Source organism: Coturnix japonica, chromosome 1 (genome assembly GCF_054131305.1).
Source record: "Coturnix japonica strain WE chromosome 1, WE-NBRP24, whole genome shotgun sequence".
Lineage (NCBI taxonomy): Eukaryota > Metazoa > Chordata > Aves > Galliformes > Phasianidae > Coturnix > Coturnix japonica.
Genome location: NC_140663.1, coordinates 127,991,435 through 128,012,588, shown reverse-complemented (window position 1 = coordinate 128,012,588; position 21,154 = coordinate 127,991,435). Strand labels below are relative to the sequence as shown.

General features: G+C 42.5%; 1 protein-coding gene across 3 annotated transcripts in view; it reads right to left on the bottom strand.

The window, feature by feature from the left end:
* Positions 1-789: 789 nt before the first annotated feature.
* Positions 790-21,154, bottom strand: part of COL4A2 (collagen type IV alpha 2 chain) — a 130,194-nt gene continuing 109,829 nt past the window's right edge. For all 3 annotated transcript variants that reach the window (XM_015851419.2, XM_015851420.2, XM_015851421.2), the window contains exons 29-48: positions 20,450-20,671; positions 18,502-18,663; positions 17,753-17,923; positions 16,652-16,795; positions 15,676-15,801; positions 15,151-15,332; positions 14,265-14,328; positions 13,812-13,886; positions 13,222-13,329; positions 12,173-12,280; positions 10,644-10,715; positions 10,249-10,374; positions 8,675-8,791; positions 7,085-7,246; positions 6,855-6,953; positions 6,115-6,261; positions 5,428-5,544; positions 4,441-4,632; positions 3,841-4,127; positions 790-2,406 (exon numbers count right to left, since the gene is read on the bottom strand). In XM_015851419.2, the coding sequence (XP_015706905.2) occupies positions 2,152-2,406; positions 3,841-4,127; positions 4,441-4,632; positions 5,428-5,544; positions 6,115-6,261; positions 6,855-6,953; positions 7,085-7,246; positions 8,675-8,791; positions 10,249-10,374; positions 10,644-10,715; positions 12,173-12,280; positions 13,222-13,329; positions 13,812-13,886; positions 14,265-14,328; positions 15,151-15,332; positions 15,676-15,801; positions 16,652-16,795; positions 17,753-17,923; positions 18,502-18,663; positions 20,450-20,671 (2,936 nt within the window). In that variant the 3' untranslated portion in view covers positions 790-2,151. The remainder of the gene's footprint in view (positions 2,407-3,840; positions 4,128-4,440; positions 4,633-5,427; positions 5,545-6,114; positions 6,262-6,854; positions 6,954-7,084; positions 7,247-8,674; positions 8,792-10,248; positions 10,375-10,643; positions 10,716-12,172; positions 12,281-13,221; positions 13,330-13,811; positions 13,887-14,264; positions 14,329-15,150; positions 15,333-15,675; positions 15,802-16,651; positions 16,796-17,752; positions 17,924-18,501; positions 18,664-20,449; positions 20,672-21,154) is intronic.

Genomic DNA, 21,154 nt, shown 5'->3' with positions numbered 1-21,154 from the left:
GCTGGTGCAGCAGTGCACCCCTGCCTGTGGAGGGGGATGTATCCCTGCTGACCTTTCTCCAGACTCAGCAGTATGTCACACTTTGGGGTATTTTCAAACAGCAGAAGCTTGGGAAACAACAGCACTATGTTTAGAACCCTATGTTTATAAGGGGTAAGCGCATGGATCCGGAGCACATGACGTACACTAACTAAATATGATGCTTCACACACGCGTGGCATGATATTTTTTTCCCCCCCCTCCTCATTTCTTGACCCGTGCCTTTGTTTTGACTCATACTATTCTGGTGTATGGTGCTGAGCAAACAGCTTGCAAGAGTCAGAAATGAGAGAGGAAATGCAACTTCTGGAGAAGGACCCATCTGCTGAATTCTGCTAAACGAATGAGCTGCAAAAGAAGATGAGGCAAGGTGTCAGCCACTGGAGTCTTGAATGCGTAGCTGTTGCTGCTGACACACTAGTTTTTTTATGGGTTTGCATAACCTCAACTCAAATTCTCTTAGAACATTTCAGCTGCTGCATTGCAGGCATTGCAAGCTGTAAAAATCCCCAGTGATGTAATGCTCATCTGCCCCGCAACTGTGGCTGTCTAGCATGATCTGGAAGAGGCAAACTGGTGACTCTCAGGTGTTTGTCAATGCAACCTGTGTGCGATCTGAAAGGATGGGTAAATGTGGAATAGATTTGGCTGATGCGGAGGGCAGTGTTTGCAATTCAGAAGAGCTGTCCAATACACATTTTATAGGAGACCAGAACCAAAACCTATAAAAAAATTGGAATGATCAACAAATAGAGGTGTATAAAAAACCCATTTATTTATGACACAGTGAGGATGGAATGTAATTACAAAAGCCAATAAGCACCCGAAGCAAGAGAGAACCGGTGACATTGATATCAGCAATGATATTTCTCTTTGATTTCAGTTTTTGGTGTTTGGGAATATATAACCAGACTTTGCCAGGAGGAAGAGAATAATTCTTCCCAGCCCTCTCCTGCAGCAGTGACAGGCAACTTTGGATTCAATTGCTTCCTTCTCTAGAAGGGAAGAGCTGGTTATCTGGGGCATTTCCCAAGCCTGGCGTGCAATGACACAGTTCTTTATGGGAAGAGATGGTGCCAAATAATGCCCTGCTTCCTTCCCCTTTGCTTTCACAAGGAGGGACTCCGGCTTTGGAGGAGTTGCAGCAGCACACAGTCACTACCTGTGGTGAGTGGGCTGCTTTCAGAGGGGAAGCGCTGCAGTGCAAAACCACTCAGTGCTGTGAATAGCATCACACAGGTGAATGCCCACAACACGGCGGACCTTTGTAATCACAGAACCATGGAACAGCCAGAGTTGGGAGGGACCCATAAGTATCTCCAAGCCCAACTCCTGGTTCCACTGTGGAGCACCCAACATTCAAACCCAAAGTCTGAGAGCACATCTAGAAAAAAAATGGCCAGACTTACAAAACAATATGCTGATGATTATCGTATAGTCTCCTAAATAACACAGGAAGAGACTGCATTTTGTGGTCACTCAACTGTGGGCTTCTCTGTTTCTAGTGATGAAGTGCTAGGAAATTGTGAGGCTTAATACCCCCCCACAAATACAGTAAAAAGCTGATTGCTCTGAGTGTGTTGGAGATGCCCGATCATAAAACAGTCACAGAAGTCAGGTTTTAATGCTGGATGTAAGCACCTTCCACGTCAGAATTACGCAAGGCTTTAATGCTCAGTGTGATCAGTGTGTCAGTTGTTGGAGCTGTAGCTGTTAGTGTTTAGTGTTGTGACAAATACCATGATAGAAGACATGTATATATTATCTTAAGGTAAATGCAGTGGGTATCCAACCACGGTAAGCTTTTATTTCTCAAGTTTCTTGTGTTTCAAAGGCGTGAGTATTTGCAACATCTGTTAGAGTAGCACAACATATATGTACGTACTGTATAGCAGGAGAACACAGCACCAGGTCTGTGTATTCAACTTAACTTGTGTTATGCTTAGTTTGCTTTTATACGCTTTTAAAAATTAACTTTCCGTTCCGCTTTTGAGGTAATAAGTTAAAAAAAAATAAGCACCAACATGATTTATTCAAATGTTTAAACATCCTAGAAGGTTTCACTGTACAAGTACTAGATGGTAAGCAGGTTCCTTACGCTATAAAAGGCTTCTATAAATTCTTCATGCAGACTTGACATCTGCTGATGTGGCTTCGGATGAGTCCTGCCTTGAGTGTATCTGCTGAGGGCTTGCTTTGGAAGGACTGGTCGATCGTAGTGAGCCAGAAGCTGTACTTATTGGCAAAGTAATGACAGGTTCCACGTGCCCCATTGCACTCGATGAAAGGAGTAGCCCTGAAATCTTCCAGGCAGCTTCCAGGAGATACCAGCGACTGTCCTCCACCTTCATCACCGGCCGCAGTGTGCTAAAGGAGACAAGGAGAGCAGCGTTCAGAGCACAACCTCAGGCAATGCCATCACAAATTATGTATGGGAAGACAGGAAAAGTGCTAGAAGTGCTCCTAATTCTTAAATCCAGAGTGGCTGATCCTGCATCTCTGTAAGACTGAAGGGTCTGGCTATGCTTTACACCAAGGAACTATCTCAAGTACTGACACATATTCTTATGCTCTGTGTACACCTACTCTATATCTCTAAAAGCTTCCTTTTTGCTGGCCAGAGCTTCTCATCCCTCTGCAAGAGCAACACCTTTCTAGGAAGCGCTACAGCTGTGTGCCCTTTCCATGTGAAATCTTACCAATCTGCAAGGCTGTTTGGGCAGGAGTCCATGGTGACTCCTTCATGATTGTGCCTTACCCAAGGGAAGGAGGTGACAAATTTCAGCCAAGGAAGTAAAACAATATGTAGCCTGAAATAACAACAAGCATGTTTTACTTCTCTTTCAGCAGTGGCATGAGAAGCAAAAAAAATGTGTATGTCAAACACTTCAGTCACTTGGAATGTTAGACGGGAAACTGCAGGTCTGAATCTTCTAAAACACTTCTCATTGTATGTTCTGAGGTGCTGGCAGACTTTGTCCTGGCAAAAGCTTCTTGCTGAGGTGACAGCTTTGCCCTTAACAGTGCTGAATGTTTACCTTCACAAACAATTAATCCTTGGCATTCCTGGGAAGGAACTGTGAGATTGCCAGCAGGGGCTTTCCAAAGAAGCAAGAGAAGAAAGGTCAAACATAAGGCTGGTCACACAGAGCAGAGCTCAGTGCTGCCCCTCCACTCCCTGTGAGGAGCTGCAGCCGCCATCAGGCCTCTCCTCAGCTCGTCTGCTATGCACTGAGTACGCTGAGGGGCTGCAGCTGCGTAGGGAGCATACACTGAAGATTAACTTTGAAAGCAACAGGAGACTCTCCAGACTAAGTGAAACATTTTTGTGTCTAAATCTAAAGAGCAATTTTTTTCATTGTCCAAAAGAAGGGGATATATATACAGATCTGTATGTATATTCTTTTACTCCAGGTCAGCTTCTTAATAGTGACATACATCCCTGTCACTTTTTCTATCTGTGAAAATGCTTTGTGGGCTGTGGTTGCACCTCAGGACAGTTTTACTTTCTAAGCCACAGCTGTCCCTGTGTTCTGCTCTCAAACACTTTTTCTACATAAAGACTCCAGGTGCTATTCCAACAAAGGACTCCAAATTGCTATTCTGGCCATTTTCTCTGCAATTCACAGAAATTTTGCTTCTTATTTCTGCTTCCTAGGAATGACTTTTGTTGTTCCCCAGGACCCCAGGATGAAGCATCATTTCGATGTTACTGAATCTAAGACAGAGCAGCCTTCCTAGTATCTAAGACTCATATTGAAATCTAGTGCTATACAAAACGCGACACTGGAGAACAAATACCATAAGGAAGGAATATCCAATCCACAAACTGCGCCAGCCTTCGGGGCAGCGAGGAATAGAAGCTTCTTGGCTATGGACAGCAATTGCCACAGCTGGGGCCTCACAAACAGAGCAGCGGCTGATATATGGCCTAATTTCTTCTTCTGCCACAGGCATCATTGGAAGGGGTGCTGTAGTTGAGAGCCAGTAGGATTTGTCATTTCGATTTGCATAATAACAAATATCCCCAGGGTTACAGTAGAGGAATGGCATCGTACTGAAACGAGCCAAGCATGAGCCAGCCAGCCCTGTTAAAAAAGAGAGAAAAAAAAAAGAAATTATGGCAATCATTCTTGCAGAAGACAATGCCTGTGTTCAGTTTGCTGCTCCTTCCTAAGTGAGTGTCAATAAAACCTTACAGTCCATAATGTGTCACTGGCTTTACAATTGCAAGATCTCTCTCAGGGACACTCTATGGAGACATACAGTTTTTATCTTCTCTTTTTGGTGCTTCCTAAGCTTGCATACTGTAATCCAAGCTTTCTCTAAGTTCCATTTCCTTTTCTTCTTTTCTGTCAGCGGCACGGATTTGAGGCTGCTGCTAGCAACACCCACACATACCTAGGTCCTGGTTGTGTGCTTTCTCTTGCCCCTCGAAGTACAGGAGGCTGTAGCCACTCCAGAGTTTGTTCATGCCAATCGGGCACATTGGCTCTTGGTCAGACTGGCTGTGCTTCACCAGCAGGTAGCCAATACTAACGCTGCGACCTGGCATACCTGGCAGCCCGGGGCTACCAGGGCGGCCTGGCTGGCCTTGAATGAAAGAGAGAAGAATAATACAATTCAGTTTGTGCTCCCATGAATGGTCACTGATATTCCAGTTAAACTGCCCACGAGCAAAGATTAATTGCAAGATAATTCTTACGGTAAGTTATTGTAAAAAGCTGTAGCTATAGAATTAGAACAATTGATTTTGAAGCAGATTGGTGCTGTAACAGGCTCCTTGTTTCCTAACATGGTGTATTTCACTATCAGAGCCAGGGAAAGTCACAGATAAAGTTCTGATGAATAAAGTTCTGTAGCAGGATTTGTGCAATACAGATGAGGATCTGTTTCCTTTACAACATTTTCTTAGTTTAAGATTAACCAATAGCACTTCAATTGCTTGCATTTGCTTCATATGGTTATGATTATGCTCTGCAAATACATTTTTCTCTTTGTACTTGGCTTATTAAGATGGCAAACTTGCTGCTCTTAAACTGGATAAAGACACAGGTATTTTTTTCACAAATACAATCCCTTAAACATCATCTATCCAAATATCACCTACTCAAGCATTGCTTAAGTGGTAGCAAAACACTGTGCTGAAATAAACCGATATGAAAATACACTCAGATCAAAAACTTTCTCTCATGAGTTGACTGCCATCTACACCTATCAAAACTCAATTTGAAAACAGTGCATCCTCTTTAAAAGTTAGAGGTGTCCCTTGAAGAGTATGTGAAGACACAAGCTTTCTCCAGCCACCCCATCCAGTGATAATAATTACAGAACAATTTAAAGCAGTGAAATTGGAAAGAGGGAAGAAATGCTGTGTGAATCTCTTACCTTCAAATCCCACCGGACCTTGAAACCCCATTGCTCCTTGTTCACCTCTGGATCCAGGAGGAGCTGGAATGCCACCTCTGCCCTGGAGTCCTGGTTCTCCAGGTAAGCCTCTGAGACCTTGCACCAACAACAGTGATGAGCACAGTGACTTACTCCGTTAACATGTACTCTATGTGAATATGTTAGGTCCAATCTGCCAGGTTTACCAATTGACACTTGAGAGCAAGTTCTAACTGCTCAAACAGAAAGCACTGAATTCATTGGAAAATTAATGGGATCAAGACTACATGACATCCACCACCTTAATCTTTCACTCTTGCTACCAACACGTGTTTCTAATGAGACCAGTGGCAAGAGGTGCGCTGTATCTGGTCTATGTGTCACTACATTTCCTGCATCAAAAGCACACCCACAAAGATGAGTTTTTCAGTGACTTTTGCTCTTGATTTAAGTGACTGCATCCATATCTGATGTTGCTTTGGCTGTGCAGATTTCATCAACAGTTCTCTCCTGTTTTACTTAAGTTCTTAACATTAGGAGGCAGAAGAAAGGCAGGCCTCTAGCTTTGAAAAGCTTGACTCTCCTTTCTGACTCATATCATTTTGAGTTGAAGAGAGCCAAAGCAGTGCACTGGTGGCCTCACTGTTCACAGCAACTGAGCTTTTGTTCTAAGTGTGCAGTTCCTACCTGGATCTCCTGGTGGACCTTGAGGTCCTGTATCACCCGGACTTCCCTGAGGTCCTACATTTCCACGGGGACCTGGTGAACCTTGCTCAGCAACCAGCCTTGGAGGAATTGGTGGCAACCCAGGAGAGCCTGGAGGGCCCTGAAAGCCTGTGGTAAGAGATGTGCAAGAGAGGGACTGTTCTGAAGCGTCTGCAGTACAATTCCCTGGCTAAAAAAAGATTTTTTATATTAGGAGAACATATATGAGGGTGGGGATTGTTTTTTATTGGACAGCATAAAGATAAGATGAAGGAAATGAATGGTGCTACTGCTCCCCTCAGTTATGACGTAGGAGGCTGGGAAGTTTCCCCCAAAAAGCCAACAGCTCTCTGAGGTGGAGCATCATCTTTTTATGGGCTTCTGGAAACACAGATAAGTGATGGTATAGAATTCTAAAGAGCCAGTATGTATACTCTGAAGAATTAGTTTGTACAAGGAAATCTCTTTTTCTCCCCTTGAAAGTGGCTCTGATTTTGGAGTCAGTACCTGGTATGAAATAGATTCGTTAGGGCAGAAAGTTGATGATCTACACTGAATTTAGACACTGGAATTTGCCATGGGTCACACAGAGTCATGCAGGGCTGGAGGACTTTGGAGGCCTTCTAGTCTAACCTCCCGCTACAGGCAGGACCACCTATGTTAGTTCCGTGTGGACGCAGAAACTTTAGAAGGAAGTCATGCATCTGACTGCAATTACTCACCAGTAAGTCCTCTATCCCCCTTGGGTCCAATGGGTCCCAAATCACCCGGAAATCCTACTGTGCCAATAAAGCCAATGACACCTTGTTCACCCTTACGACCTTTAATGCAAAAAGATATATGGCGTTATTGTACTTTGACATGGATCATATGAATTCTGAAGTCATGGTACTCAAACTGTCATAGCATAGAGGGTTCCCCTATACAGATGATCAGCATCTCCCATCCTCACCTTTTGGTCCGGGATAACCAGGAATCCCAGGTCTCCCTGGTAATCCAGGATCACCTCTTGCCCCTTTGGGGCCAGCTTGTCCGCTCACACCTGCTCGCCCACTTTCTCCCTTGCTTCCCGGTGGAGCTGGTATTCCAGGCTGCCCGTGTAGTCCTGGATAACCTGTTTAGAGCACATTCAAGTTGTAATCTGTTCATACTGCCTTAATACCTGCACACAGATGAAAGTAGCAGCACTAATTATGTCACATCAGGCTTTATTTCTTTAATTTAAGCAGGGAGTTCATGCTCAGTTATCTAAACTCAATCTGCATCCTGCTCTCAGCCTGTTAGTGGCAGAGGAATTAGAGCATAGCGTTCCCACAGCTCATGGTGTTGTCACAGCCTTTGATGGGCTACCTCTGCCCAGCAAATGCCCCAGTTCACCAGGTGCCTCCCTGCTTTGTCCTAAATTTTCCAAGTAAATAAAGAGAAATCAGCAGCGAATACGTGATTGGTGCCAGGTGGTAAATATGCCAAGGACTCAGTGTTCCATGTACTTTGGTGCTTCAGCTGAACACCTGGATACAAATAACTGCTTCACTCTCTTGGCAGTTACGGCAACAGCTGCTTTTTCCAGAAGTACCTATTGCCTGAAGCTAAACTTGGCAGGTTTCTGTTAGTTACCTCTGCTGCATGAGAAGAGAAGAAATGGACTCTGTTTCCAGGGAAAAAACGATTTAATAACAATGGTTTTCAGTGGGGCTTCTCTCATGCTGCCTGTTGATGTTGTTGGATTATGTGTGGATATAAATGCAAGATGCTTATGGCAAAGTAAAAGAGCCACGCTATTCCATATCAGCTGGCAGGTGGTCTTCCTGTTCCTATCCCACTCTCTTCACTACTTCTACTGATTTTTTAATGAAATGACTGCTTGGGGAGTGGGAAGCAGCATGCAGAGTCAGGCCAACTAACATACTCTTCACACTTGGAAACCCAGGTATTTTGTGAGTTTCACAGATAGTTTGCCAGCTCTAAGTTTTTGCAGAGTTCACATTTCAGTTTCCACACAGCACATGGATGTGTACGGATACACCTGCAACTTCTGCTACAAGTGCTTCGCAGTGAAGTTTGAAATGACTGCAGATCAACAAGCAACAGGACTGTCTGCTTCTGAATGTACAGTCACAGGTTGGCTCTTTCATGTGTGAAAAGGGCAAGCTCACATCATGGACTTCTAGAGATGAGAAAAGATAATGCTTTCTTATGTAATTTCACATAGGAAAAAGATTGGGAATGATTAAGAAAATATTCTGCAGATCTGCAAGTCCACCGCAGATCTAAGATTTTAAAGCTATTTTAGTGCTATTTGCATGAAAAACAAGCCCTTCCATCAGGACATCCTGCAATAACAGCCTTTTGCATACAGTTCTGCCCCCTGTTTTTGTCTAACTGGGAGCATCACAGCATTCTGTCTTCAAGGAGCATTGAGAAATACAATTCGGTGTTCCATTTCATAGAGATACTTTACTGCATAAAGACTGAAACAAACCACTGTTGCTAATTTTTTACTTAATCTCTTGTTATCTGAGGGATACAAGGCATGGATTACCTGGCACTCCATCTAAACCTGGGGAACCTGTATCGCCTGGATATCCCGATATATTGGAAATCCCAGGAGGCCCTGGAAGTCCATCCTGCCCTGGAATGCCTAAGGGTCCTTGGACTCCTGAAAAAGAGAGAAGAAATAATCAGCACTGCAAGGAAAATGGACGCTTTCAATGAGAAGGAGTGACTTTTTACTAAGTGCAAAGAATGGTATTTTCAAAGTGGAAATACCTGCAGTTCCCACTGATCTTTATTTTTTCTCTTTTTTTTTCCCCACACCATGATGCTGTGGAGGTGTTTTACAAAGAAAACCTAAATATTAGTTGTGTTTCAAAGCTCTCTTGATAGTTAATTACAACATGCTGTGTGGAATGCTAATCATATTGTGTCTGCCAGGTTAAATATTACTTTGAAACAGAGAGTACTTGAGATATCCTAAGTATATTGCTGCAGACAAGAAAGCAGCTTTGTTCCTCTGTGTCCTATTGAATAGGGATCACGGGCACCTCTTTGTTTTTCTGGAGGGGCAAATGAAACCAGAAGTTTGAGTACAAAGAAATTCTCTATAGATGGAAGATGTTAAATGGCCCAAAAGAAGATAAACGGCCTTAAAAGAAGCTAAATGGCCAAAAATTTGCCTCACCTTTTTGCTCAAAATTATCCTTCCTTGTCAGGAAGCCACAAAACCCCCTTCATTTAGTCTTGTAAGAAACCTAATAATACTTAATTCTGATAAACACAAACAAAATAAGCTAAATGATTATTTCTTTCAGGGCTTGATATGAAATGTCTGAATGGTCTTAGAGAATATGCATCCTGTTAGTAAGGACACAGCAGAATACAAAAGAACATCCACTGAACAGTTCAGGTAGAGGGAGTAAGATTTTATCTATCTACCAGTCCTTGGTGCTTTTAGAGTGTTGGAAAACTTATTAAGAACTGTAGTAGTTAGTTGTTTCATCCATAGCATTGGTCTGGAGGTTCCCTGATGGAAGAAGAACTGGTGGTGCACTGTGCTGAGGTAACTGCTGCCTGCTATAGCAAAGTGGGTCAGAGCTGGAAAGCCATACATTCACCTCGCATGAGGCTGATGATGGTATAAGTGAAACATGGTGAGTGCAAATAGAGCCCAGGAGGGAGCAGAAGGAAAATCACACATTAACGGACTGTGAGGCTTTCAGAAGAAAGGTAAACATTGAAGGTTTTTCAATGAAAAGAAAGAAAGAAGAGCCATAGTGTTGGTGTAAATGGAGCCTCTTTAAAAATATTCTGGGAGTTGTTGGTTGAGAGCAGCCTGTAGCATGCTGAGCTCTGGAGGGGTGTACAGGGGGATGCTGCTAGGGGGAAGGATACAGGCATCCAGAAGGGGTTAGCTTGTCCTGCATTGGGCAGTGCTTTGTTTCTGAGCAAGGTCTGGGTAAGCAGAAGCAGTAACTACAAATAATGACTTTCCCCACATTGGGCAGTGCTTTTGTAACTCTCCTATTCAGCTGCCTACCCTGTATTGCACTCCATGACATTTATAACACACACAAGTGGAACAAATAAAAAGTGGATCTCATTCTCCAGTATACTGACCTGGAACACCTCTGTCTCCCTTCTGACCCGGCGGTCCTTGGCTGCCCTCCACTCTGCTTGGCTCTCCTGCTTCTCCTTTGTCACCCACAGGACCTGGGAAGCCTGCAGAGCCATAGCCATCTGGACCTGTTGTGGAGTTGTTCACAAGTGAGAAGAAATGTTTCCTCATGTAGTAACGAATCACCATGCTCACATATTTGTACAGAGCGTGTGGATTTACTAAATACAGTGGCTCGTTGAAAAAATGGCTCGTAGCGGAAAAGGAAAATAGCGAGGATTTAACTTTACACAAGGAAAGAAATTATGTTTTGAAGTTGTATTCTAATTCAACAGACAACACTTGCAGGTAACCCAATGCAGTACCTGTCAACAGGCAGAATGAAAGTCTCACTGACCTGGTGATCCTGGTAAGCCCTTAGTGCCCGGTAAACCGTGCAGTCCACCGATTCCTCTTAAGCCAGGCAAGCCTGTATTAAAATTATACTCATTACCTTAATGGTTTCTACTAGACCATATATATTCCTCATGAAAAAATGGAAGTGCTTAAATAAATATGATTCTGTGTTAAACTCTTGTGTATTATATGCAAATTAATTAATTATAATGAGCTTACTATGTAATATGTTATTCTTGTCTTTTTTAATTAGCAAATCTAATTAATATCCAATAAGCTTTCAGTGAGATACTTAAAATCTCTCTAATCTATCTGGTAGAAAGCCGTTAGTTCCAGTCTTGAGACCACAACTTTCTAATAACCATTTAATGTTTTCAAAAGTCCTCAAACCAAGACAATTATGGGATAATTGTACAACCTAAATGTAATTATAATGAAGCCCTCTTCAGGAGAAATTCACTCCAGGTCATTTAAAAAACACAAACAACAGTTAACAAAAAGTCTAATAGCTGCTACAGCTGTTATAGGTAAAATTTATCCCATTTATTTGTGTCTATCAAAAAGTTAAGCACAATGTTAAAGTTAGATGGGTGCCTTTAATCAATTGTCAGAGCTCTGAAGGACAATTAAACCTTCACAAAAATAACTGTCTGCCTCTCTCTTCATTGCTTATAAAGACAGCCTCCATAACTCTATTAGCTTTGATTTGACACAGATTCAGATAGATGAATCTCACTGAAATCAGGGCAATTTCCTGCTGTACTTGTAGAGAAAAATCTGCTCACTTCATATATGAAGGAGTCAGGTGGCAGACAATGAGATCCTGTTTCCTGTGATACAGTTTCATTTTAAACTATTGACTGTATTTTGACAGCAGAATTCTATCTGAGCCTCAAGTTTGACGTAAGCCACCCAAATCCATAAAAGCACGTGTCAGATCAGTAAGTGGGTTTTGATGATGATGGAAGACAAGTTTATTGTTTGCCATCTAATGCCACTTATTAATATTCTGACACTGTATATCACAACTCTTCTCAGCTTCATCATGAAAGAAAACATTTCTCGGAAACTGCTCTCCTGGTTGAGAGGGTGGTTACAGTCATAGAATCATTAAGGTTGGAGAAGACCTCCAAGATCATCTAGTCTAACTGTCAGCCCGTTCCCACTATGCCCACTAACCATGTCCCACAGACATACCCACCATTGTCACCTCCAGAGACGGTGACTCTACCAGCCTGTGCCACTGCCTCACCACTCCTTCTGAGAATGAGTTTTTCCTCATGTCCAACCTGAATCTCACCCAGTGCAACTTCAAGGGAGCTCAGCAGATAACAGTCCTTCAGAACCAAGGAATTAGAAAGCAACCACACAGGTCCTCATCAATGCATCTGGGCCTTTTGTGGAATGCACATTTACCAGCAGAAGCTCTGCCACTGTGAACTGCAAAAAGCCCTCTTTCTTCTTCATCCCAAAAGAATAACAGTGAGTGCTCACACTGATATGACTGAATAGCCAAAGCTGTATTTATACCTGCTTGTCCTGGTAAGCCAGGCCAGCCGGAAGCTCCTTTTTCTCCTTGGAATCCAGGTGTTCCAGGGCTTCCTTGCTGCCCTGGGGGGCCGACCAGTCCAGGCAAACCTAAATGACAATGGTATATCATCATGAGTGTCCTTAAAAGCCAACAGCCCAAGAACACTGGCTTTTGCTACCTTTATTCTCCTAGGTAGCAAAATAAAAGCTAACATCCTCAGCATCATTATATGACACTGCACCCTTCATTCAATTGGATGACAAATGAGAGAAAAGGTAAGACAGACAAGATGTAACAGAACCATTAATTGCAAATTTCAGGCTTATGACAAACTCAGGAACATAATGGACTCCTCCTACTAAAATGGTTGTCTGACTTCAATTAGCAGTTACAATAGGTAATTTCACTTATGTGCACCTTAGTTGCCCCTATTGCCCCCTCTGTTTTGGCTCCCTGACTGGAACACTGATCAGAATAGTGCTGTTTCCCAGTGAAGTACCTACTAGCACAGCTCCAGTTTGGATAGAATTTATATGCCCTACAATTATGTAAGAGCAACTGCTCTGAAGGAGCACTTTCATGATCCCCCTGGAATGAGACATGCTCTTGAGCCACAAGATCCAAACTGAACCAGGCCTGACTTTGCTTTTCCTGTATTCTTGTATGTTCAGCCAGGGAAACTGGCACAAAGGCTCCCCAACTGGGTCCTGTGGGATATTTATTGCATTTATGGCAGAAAAGAGTGCTGAAATGCCCACCTCCTTGTCGCCATGAGAATACCTAAGTATGCCAGCAATGCAATAGTTTGACCAGACACATGATAGTCATAAGAAAAGGAACACTGCTGTGAACCAGAGTTAATCTTTTGAAATTCCCTCCTAACAAGTTCTCCTGGGAGTTCCACATTCTTTTTATTGCTCTTTACCAACTTACAGAACAATTAATATTTTAAAATCTTAAGGGCATTCTCTTGATTGAACAGAGTTTTTTCCTTTCTCTTCTCATCCTGTTTTATTCCTTGGAGTGTTAAAAGGGAGGAATATTTTACCTTGCTGCCCCAAGGAGCCAGGTACACCCTGTATACCCTTGACGCCTTCAATGCCAGGTAAACCAGGATCACCTCCTTCGCCTTTTTGTCCAGGGCCTCCTCTTAAGCCTGCAAAAAAAAAAAAAAAAAATGACAAAAACAGTAAATTCTCTCAGTAATCTTTATATAATCCTAAACTAACTTGCTTATGTGAAGCTGGCTACTTGTTGAGTCCTGGTCTAGCTGCATAAAGACATTCTTCAAGTCAGCGTGCTTTCATAGTGTGAGAGAAAGAATGAATGAATGGTCTTCTACCGCACCTTGGCCAGTCTGTCATTGTGTCATTGAATTTGTTCTTTTAACAGTAATCCTCACATTATGTGGATTACGACTCTGATGTTAAAGTATGCAGAATGTGCATAGATGTAACCAACCCAATAAAAAACCAACCTAATTCTGCTATCCCCCCTTACATAATTTTTGGCCTGATTTTGCTCCTTTTGTCACCACAGGCTGAATAGCCATCAAAAGCACACACTAAGCTCTCCCGCCTTTCCTCTGTGGAATTTAAATTGTGAAGCATGAGAAATCCAGAGTAACAGTGACATTACCTGTAAGACCTGGCACACCAGCTTCCCCTTTAAGGCCTGGCATTCCTGGTAAGTCTATAGTATCGCCTGGCTCACCTATTTCAAGGTAAAAACAAGAAGTGAGCGGCAAAGCTTTAACCAAAAGCAGCAGTATTTCCTGTTCTTTTGAAGGACTGTAACGTCCAAGACAAAATTCTGTGATTATTATCTTTGTAGATAAAAACAGAAATAAGTTCAAGGAAGAAAAACATAGAATGTAGAACAGCCCCTCTACTGACACCCTGCCATGGATTTTTGTATCTGGCATGAAATTAACAGCATTAAACTTTTCAAAGCCTCCTATGTTTGCAACACGATACTCTAAGACTGTAGAAGGACTCATTAAGTCTGAAGACCCTCTTGGATCCCACAGAATTTCACATCACTCGATTGTTGATGAATACAAAGAAAGCTCAGATAAGAGAACAAACTTACCACTTTCACCATGGGAGCCAGGAGTACCAAAATGGCCCGAAACTCCTGGGGCACCCTTATCTCCCTGTCATATAATAGAAAACAAGTATCAGTTAATAAGAATGAGGATTTAGTCAATCTTCCAAGCAGAGCTTGATTTTTGAATAAAGGCCATTAAATTCACCTTCTGTTTTCCTCTGTGTGTTTTGGGCGTTTATTGGTTTGTTTGGGTTTTTTTCGCTTGTTTCCATTGTACTTTGATTCTTTTGGCCAAAATCAGTTAAACCAAACCAGTGCAAACCAAACATCAAGCTCTGTTTGCTAAGTTTGGAATTGAAAACATCATACTGTACATATATGGCAGACAGTCTTTCTGTTCTTGGTCAGGGAAAAGTTCTACTGAAGTGGAAGAACATTTCTAACTTGCCTCTATTAAATAAATTACGCATACGAATCTACTGCCAGGCCTTTTGCAAGACTTCAGTATAACTTATTTTGCTGCCAAAGTGAATTGCCCTCAAGGAGCTCAGATTCCTAGGCTTTTTACTATTAGGGAAGTGACAGTGAGTAATTATTGGCAGAGGCACCATCAATCTGTTAAGAAAGAGTAAACATACTGCTGAAAATAAGTTTTACCAACAGCTACAGTAACCAAGGACCTTGAGGGAACAATCTGGGTCCTCATAGGTAGAACACTGGCACCTGAAATCTGATGTCTCCCAATGAGAAGAAATTCTCCTTAATGAACATTAGCGAGATCAAGCAAAAGAATTTGGTCTATTTCCATTCTAATTGCATTTTAATCTTTGTTCTTCAGCTGTTCAGTATAATTTCAAGGGGTGAATGCCACTCCCTAGAGAAGTTGAAGCAGAAGGACGCTGTTTTGCTGGTCCTGGTATGGACTCACCCTGCCTCCTGTGCTGCCAGGGAAGCCTCTGATGCCAGGAGAGCCAGTTGGACCAGGATATCCTTTCACACCTGTCAGCCCTTTTGCACCGATGTCCCCCTTCACACCAGCCACATAACTGGGGTGCCCTGGGGACCCAGGAATTCCTGTCTTACCGGGGAGGCCTGGCATTCCCTTGCTACCTGCAGGAGGGGAAGAAGACAAAGAAGACTTAAAACATCAGACCAGAGAAGGTTAATACACAGTTTGCCCATGTGGAAAAAAATCTCATGCTAACAGCCTTCCTGCAACACCGCACCACAACATGCTGGCATAACAGAGCAGCACACACAAGTGGCACGAACAGTTAGTTTTCCTTGGGTTTTCTCTCTGAGAGCTCAGCTTTGTTTGATGGAGGCTTTGCTGGGTGGGCTGCAGCATGGGGGTGCACTGAGCTGAAAGTGTTTTATACAGTATGTGAGAATATACTTAGACACCAATTAATAACCCTTAACGTGCTTGCTTTGATTTGCCATGAGCACTTACCTTTTATGCCAAAGAATCCCTTGGTGCCAGTTTCTCCAGCATCTCCCTTTTCACCTTTTACTTCCATCATCATGCTAGGCTTCAGCTTCGGGGGCTCTCCTGGCGGACCTTGCTCTCCACGGTCACCTAAAGGGTAAAGAAACACCCATATTTTAAAAAGCTGCACTGTGCTGGAAAAAGAGACAACAGAACAGTGAAACTAGTGAGAAGGGATTAATGGAAAACCACACAGAAGCCACGGAAAACCTGTTTGCATGGAAAATTGCCCATATTAATACAACTTACCTGCAGAACAATTAAGCATAAGAAAATATGAAAACTGAGCTAGACTTCCATATGCTATTCTGTGGAGCTGGACGGGCTCGTTTGTGATAGAGGAGTTTACCCCTCAGTAGATCAGTTACCAAGTGTTTATGAAAAATAAAATCACAGAAAGCGGAGACAAGTGGGTAAATTCCAATGATAGGGAAGCCCTCAGTCAAAGAGGACTTAAAAAGGCTTGGGTGAAAGAAAGCGTTTGGATTTGTTACCAGCTATTTTGTTCCAGTTTCCCTTTGGAGGAAAGAATTACAGAGTTCCTTTCACCGACGGTGATATCAACTGATACGTTTCTGAGTTAACCGCATAGTTTTCTGAATATTCTGTTGCCTTTATCCTGAGGCAAAATCTGAATCTTTTCCCCCAAACGACTCACAGCTCCCAGGAAAAAAGTCTGTTGAGTTCTGCATGTGCCTGGAGGTACATTCAAACTCAGTGGAGTGTCTGTCTCCATTCTGACCATGCTCAAGATTCACAAAGAAACAGCCTTCCCCTGAGCCTCAAATCCAAGCCTCTCAGCGAGAGGCCCATGTGTGAAGTAGGTGGAGGGATGTCTGAGCTAAACTATGTCTAAAATGTGTCATCTTTGTCTGTGCACCCTTGCAAAATAGTTCCCCACATGTGAAAAGCAAACATTGTACCACTCATGAGCAAATACCTTTAAAGCCTCGTGCGCCCTGTGCGCCTTTATCACCCCGAGTCCCAATTAAACCAAATTCTCCTTTGATTCCTTTGATTCCTGGTCTTCCTTTCAGGCCTGGCATGCCTTTGAAACCATCAATGCCAGGTGAACCTCTTGAGCCTTTAAAGAGAAGCGGAAGAGAACTGTTATCTTGTTCTTGTTTCTGCAGAATAAGTAAATATGAACTGATAATGCATGACTAAAGCTGTCTGAAAGCTGCACCGCCTGAATGCCTAGGACAATGTGCCATTCTATATTAGGCACCTAAGCTCTCTGGGAGGTGGGCATCTAAACGAGATCAGGGCTCCAATGAGTTGCTTAATCTGGCCAAAAGAAGATGTGGAGATGGCCAGACCTTAGTGTCATCAACCCTGATCCTACAGACCAAAAATTATGGCACTTCTCTCTTCTAAGCAAGAGGATCCTATTTTACATGGGTCATGTTAACAAACAGATCTTCATTCCTCTAATGAGGAGCTGATAGGTATACCAAATAAATCCTGGGGAAAGAAAGAAATCTTAACTGTCTTTTCAACTGATAATTTCATCATTCTGTATGAATTTTTAGGCACTCTTCTTCTGTTTAAGCAGAGCTGAACTCTGGTGAAACTCCTTTTGTGACACAAACAACTTGCATCATATATAGTGCTTTTGTGGCAGGCAGGAGGGTCTTTCCTTGTCTATACAAAAGATCAGTATCCTGTTTAAATTCAGCATCAAGGTCTGGTGTCCGGCACTGCTCAGCACACAGCTGTCAACTTTCAGAAACTTCAAAGGTTTGGGGAAACATCTCTCAAATTCAACTGAGAGATGGTGGGACTGGGCCAAGGGAAAGATTTTTGGAAAGAACAAATAGTAAATACTGTAAACCGCCATTGCTATTCAAAAGTAAGGCTGCACGTCACAAGTTAGCTTTGCAGCAAGCACAACACTTAAGAGAAAATGGACATTTTGGAATATATTAAGCCTAGAAGTAGAACTTTTCTGTTTTAAAGAGGTAGCCCAGCAGAAAATGTGTCCTATTTATCTCAGCGTTGAACAGCTTCAAGCAACGTTATTCCTTCCACTGCAGCTTACCTTTGTCTCCTGGAAAGCCATCCATTCCACTAATGCCAGGGGGACCAATCACTCCAGGGATACCTTGTAATCCTGGGAGACCTGTTTCACCTTTGTCGCCAGACAGACCTTTCATGCCCACTGGACCAGGAAAGCCTTGCTCTCCATCTTCTCCCCTTGCACCTGGTGGACCTGCCACATGAATGTGTGAAGAGGGAGATTATAAAGTGTTTGGATATACACAATGATTACATATAAGGTAGCCCAAGAAGGAAAAAACTGCTATCATACTGGCTTCAAGTTGAAGGGGAAAAAACAGTTCTTTTTTCATCAAATAACTTCAGAAATTATTACAAAGACAAAGCAGCTTCTCAACACAAACCACTTTTGCTAACATCTTTGTTCTATACTCACTCCCAACATGATCTCCCTCTCCTCTTTTATTTAAGAATTAAGCCTCTTTTATACAAGATTACCCCCATTTAGTTGCTCCCAGACTGACTGCAGTGAGCTCTTTTCTGGTGTGACATGTGGCACTAGAAGGAAAAGAGCATCTCTGCCTTCGAGGATCACCCCAACACCCCAACTGAGATGCCAGCATGATTTGCATTCACAGCACCTGCAATATCCATGTCATTTCCTTGACTGAGAATTACAGCCCAGCCAAGTGCCACATTCCCAAAGTTAACTTTGCCCTGGGGAAATTATACAGGCTCCCTGCTTCAGAAAACAGGGAGGAGAAGCAACAGGAGGACAGCAATACTACTCACCAAGGGGTCCTTGAGAGCCAGGTCCACCGTCAGGGCCAGGGTTTCCTGTTGGCCCTGGGAATCCATGAGTTCCTGGTGTTCCTGGTAAACCCATCAAACCAGGGAGACCTTGCAGCCCTGGTTCACCTTTGGCGCCCGGCAATCCTGGGTTACCGTCCGCTCCTAAAATACCACAATCATGCATTAGAGATCATAAATATTGAGGGAGCTGATTATTACATATCACTTCTCAAAGTGGGTGAATATGTACTGTTCTTTCAGGATATATTTTTCCTCTGAAAATTAGTGGGAACAGGAAAAGCAAATTAAAAGACTGCTCATTAGTTCTTAAATTCTTGATGTTATTGGTACTAGTCTCAATATTTGCACTGGAAATTGTTTGATGAGCTCTTTCAAATGAATGGAAGTAATTTAGTACCAGGTAGATCTAAACAGAGCAAGTCTCTTCCACTTCTAACTCCAATAGTTCTGTAATTTCTGACCTTTCCCTTTGTTACATAAGTCCTTGTAAGAACTGAACTGAGTTGACCAAAACACAGAAATAATGCCCTATATCTTTTCTAAAATGTGAAAGGCAGAAATGGAAACAAACAAACAAACAAACAAACAAAACAAAACAAACAACAAGGCAACAGTGGGTTCTGACTTCGTGTTCTCTTTCAGAACTTTTAAAGTGAGATATTGCTATGAGATTCCTACAAATTCCTCAGTGAAATGCCCTGATTCTTAATGCCCTTAATATACTGAGTGAAAATTTACATCTCTACAAAATAATAGCAAAGGGAATGTCAAGTCCTTCCAGATTTAAATGGTAATACACGCTTTGCATTCACATTGGAGAAGCAATAGTGTACAAGGTCTCCAAAGCACATCATACTTAAAATCCAGGGGAGGTGGCTCTGCTTCTCTTTATTTGGGTTTTACGTCACTACAGGTCCAGAGGCTTGAATGCAGTTGCATGTTGGACGGAAAAACAGACCTAGGGGCATTAGCGGTATTGTTTTCTCAGACATGTCAAATGTTACCACAGTGCTACAGAGCTGCCTTTATTCCATTTGTTCACTCTGTGGCTGTACAGAAGATGAAAACAGATCTCCTCACTTCAAATAAGTCTTGTAAAATGACATGCTTATCTTGTCTTTATCCATTTGCATTGAAAATCATGAGTCCCCAAAATAAGTTTCTCTCAAATTCCTCTTTGCTTTGAGCTAGTCCCACAATTTCTCCTCCTTCCTCACTTCCACAACAGGGCAAGGGGGGTAATCTGCCATCTTAAGTGTCCAGCTGTTGCTGAAACAGTATAGCAGGAGAATGCTTAATTCCTACAGATGCTTGTGTCCCCCACTGTACTCAAAGAGTGACCCAGACAGTTTTTATAAAGATGTTATGGTTTTCTATGTCTACTGTAAGTAGAACAGTTCTGTAAAATAACAATATAATGTGAGCACTCTATGAATACATACATAATGCTCCCTTTTTCTTGTTCCTGAGTGCTCAAAGACCCTTCAGGTAAGAGGGCTTATTAATGCGCTACTAAAAGCTGTGTCTTCTCTGCTAATATTTACAAATTCTTTGGTGAAACAATATGCTATACTGCAAAGCCACATATTATCCAGACATTTTGTGGGTTGGAAATTAAGCTGAATATTATGCAGTGCATAAGTGAAAATTCAAGATAATTAACTATGGGAAAAACTAAAAGATATATCTGACGCAACAAAGATGGGAAAAATCTTGTTCTTTGATGTCCTGTTCCAGCTGATGCTATGTGGTGCAGTGTGAGAGAGCACTGGTCATAATCAGTGAATCTCCAGGAAGCATTTGGAAGAACCAGGCTCTGGGGTTACGAGCACTTGGTGCGAGTTCTACTGGTCTTTCACTTCTCTCACATAGCCATTGTTTGGCTACTTTTATACCCCAATCTCAAGCATTTCTTTATTTGAAGTACCTCTAATTCCTGGTATTCCTTGATCTCCTGGTGCACCTTTCAAGCCTGGCAAGCCAGGCAGCCCAGCATCCCCTCGAGGACCTGCTGCTGCTCCCAAAACGTCACCAGGAGCACCCTTCTGTCCAGCCAGTCCTGGAGCACCAGACTTTCCCATAAGACCTGGATGTCCCTGTAGCCCAGGTAGGCCATTTGGGCCTCTGTCTCCTCGGGGCCCAGTAAAACCTACGAAAAATAGCAAACAACCAGGGGTTAGGCATCACAGCATCCACTACAGAATCTGCAGTGCAAATCTTAGATACATCACCATAACATCTGCTGTATTACTGTAACTTCCCTTAGTTCTCAGCAGAAACATGTAAAATTAAACAAAGTGATATAATGGTTTTAAAAACACATAACATTCAGAATTGTTGACCAAGTCTGGAAATTGACAAAATTTACAAATGTCCCTTCAAGATACTTAGTATCTAGGTGCAAAAGGTCCACAGCTTCATACACAGTTACTTACAAACTTCTTACAACCTAAGGGTGAAAAAACACTTCCTGTATATCAAATTGAGGTTTGATATGCAGCAGGGGAAAGACAGGAGTCAAATTTGAACAAATAAATGAAGAGTGAATGAGTTGTCCAGAGGGGTCGCTGCCTCTGCTGTTCCCTGTACATCTCATGGGGCCAATGACAATCACTTCACACTCTGCATATAC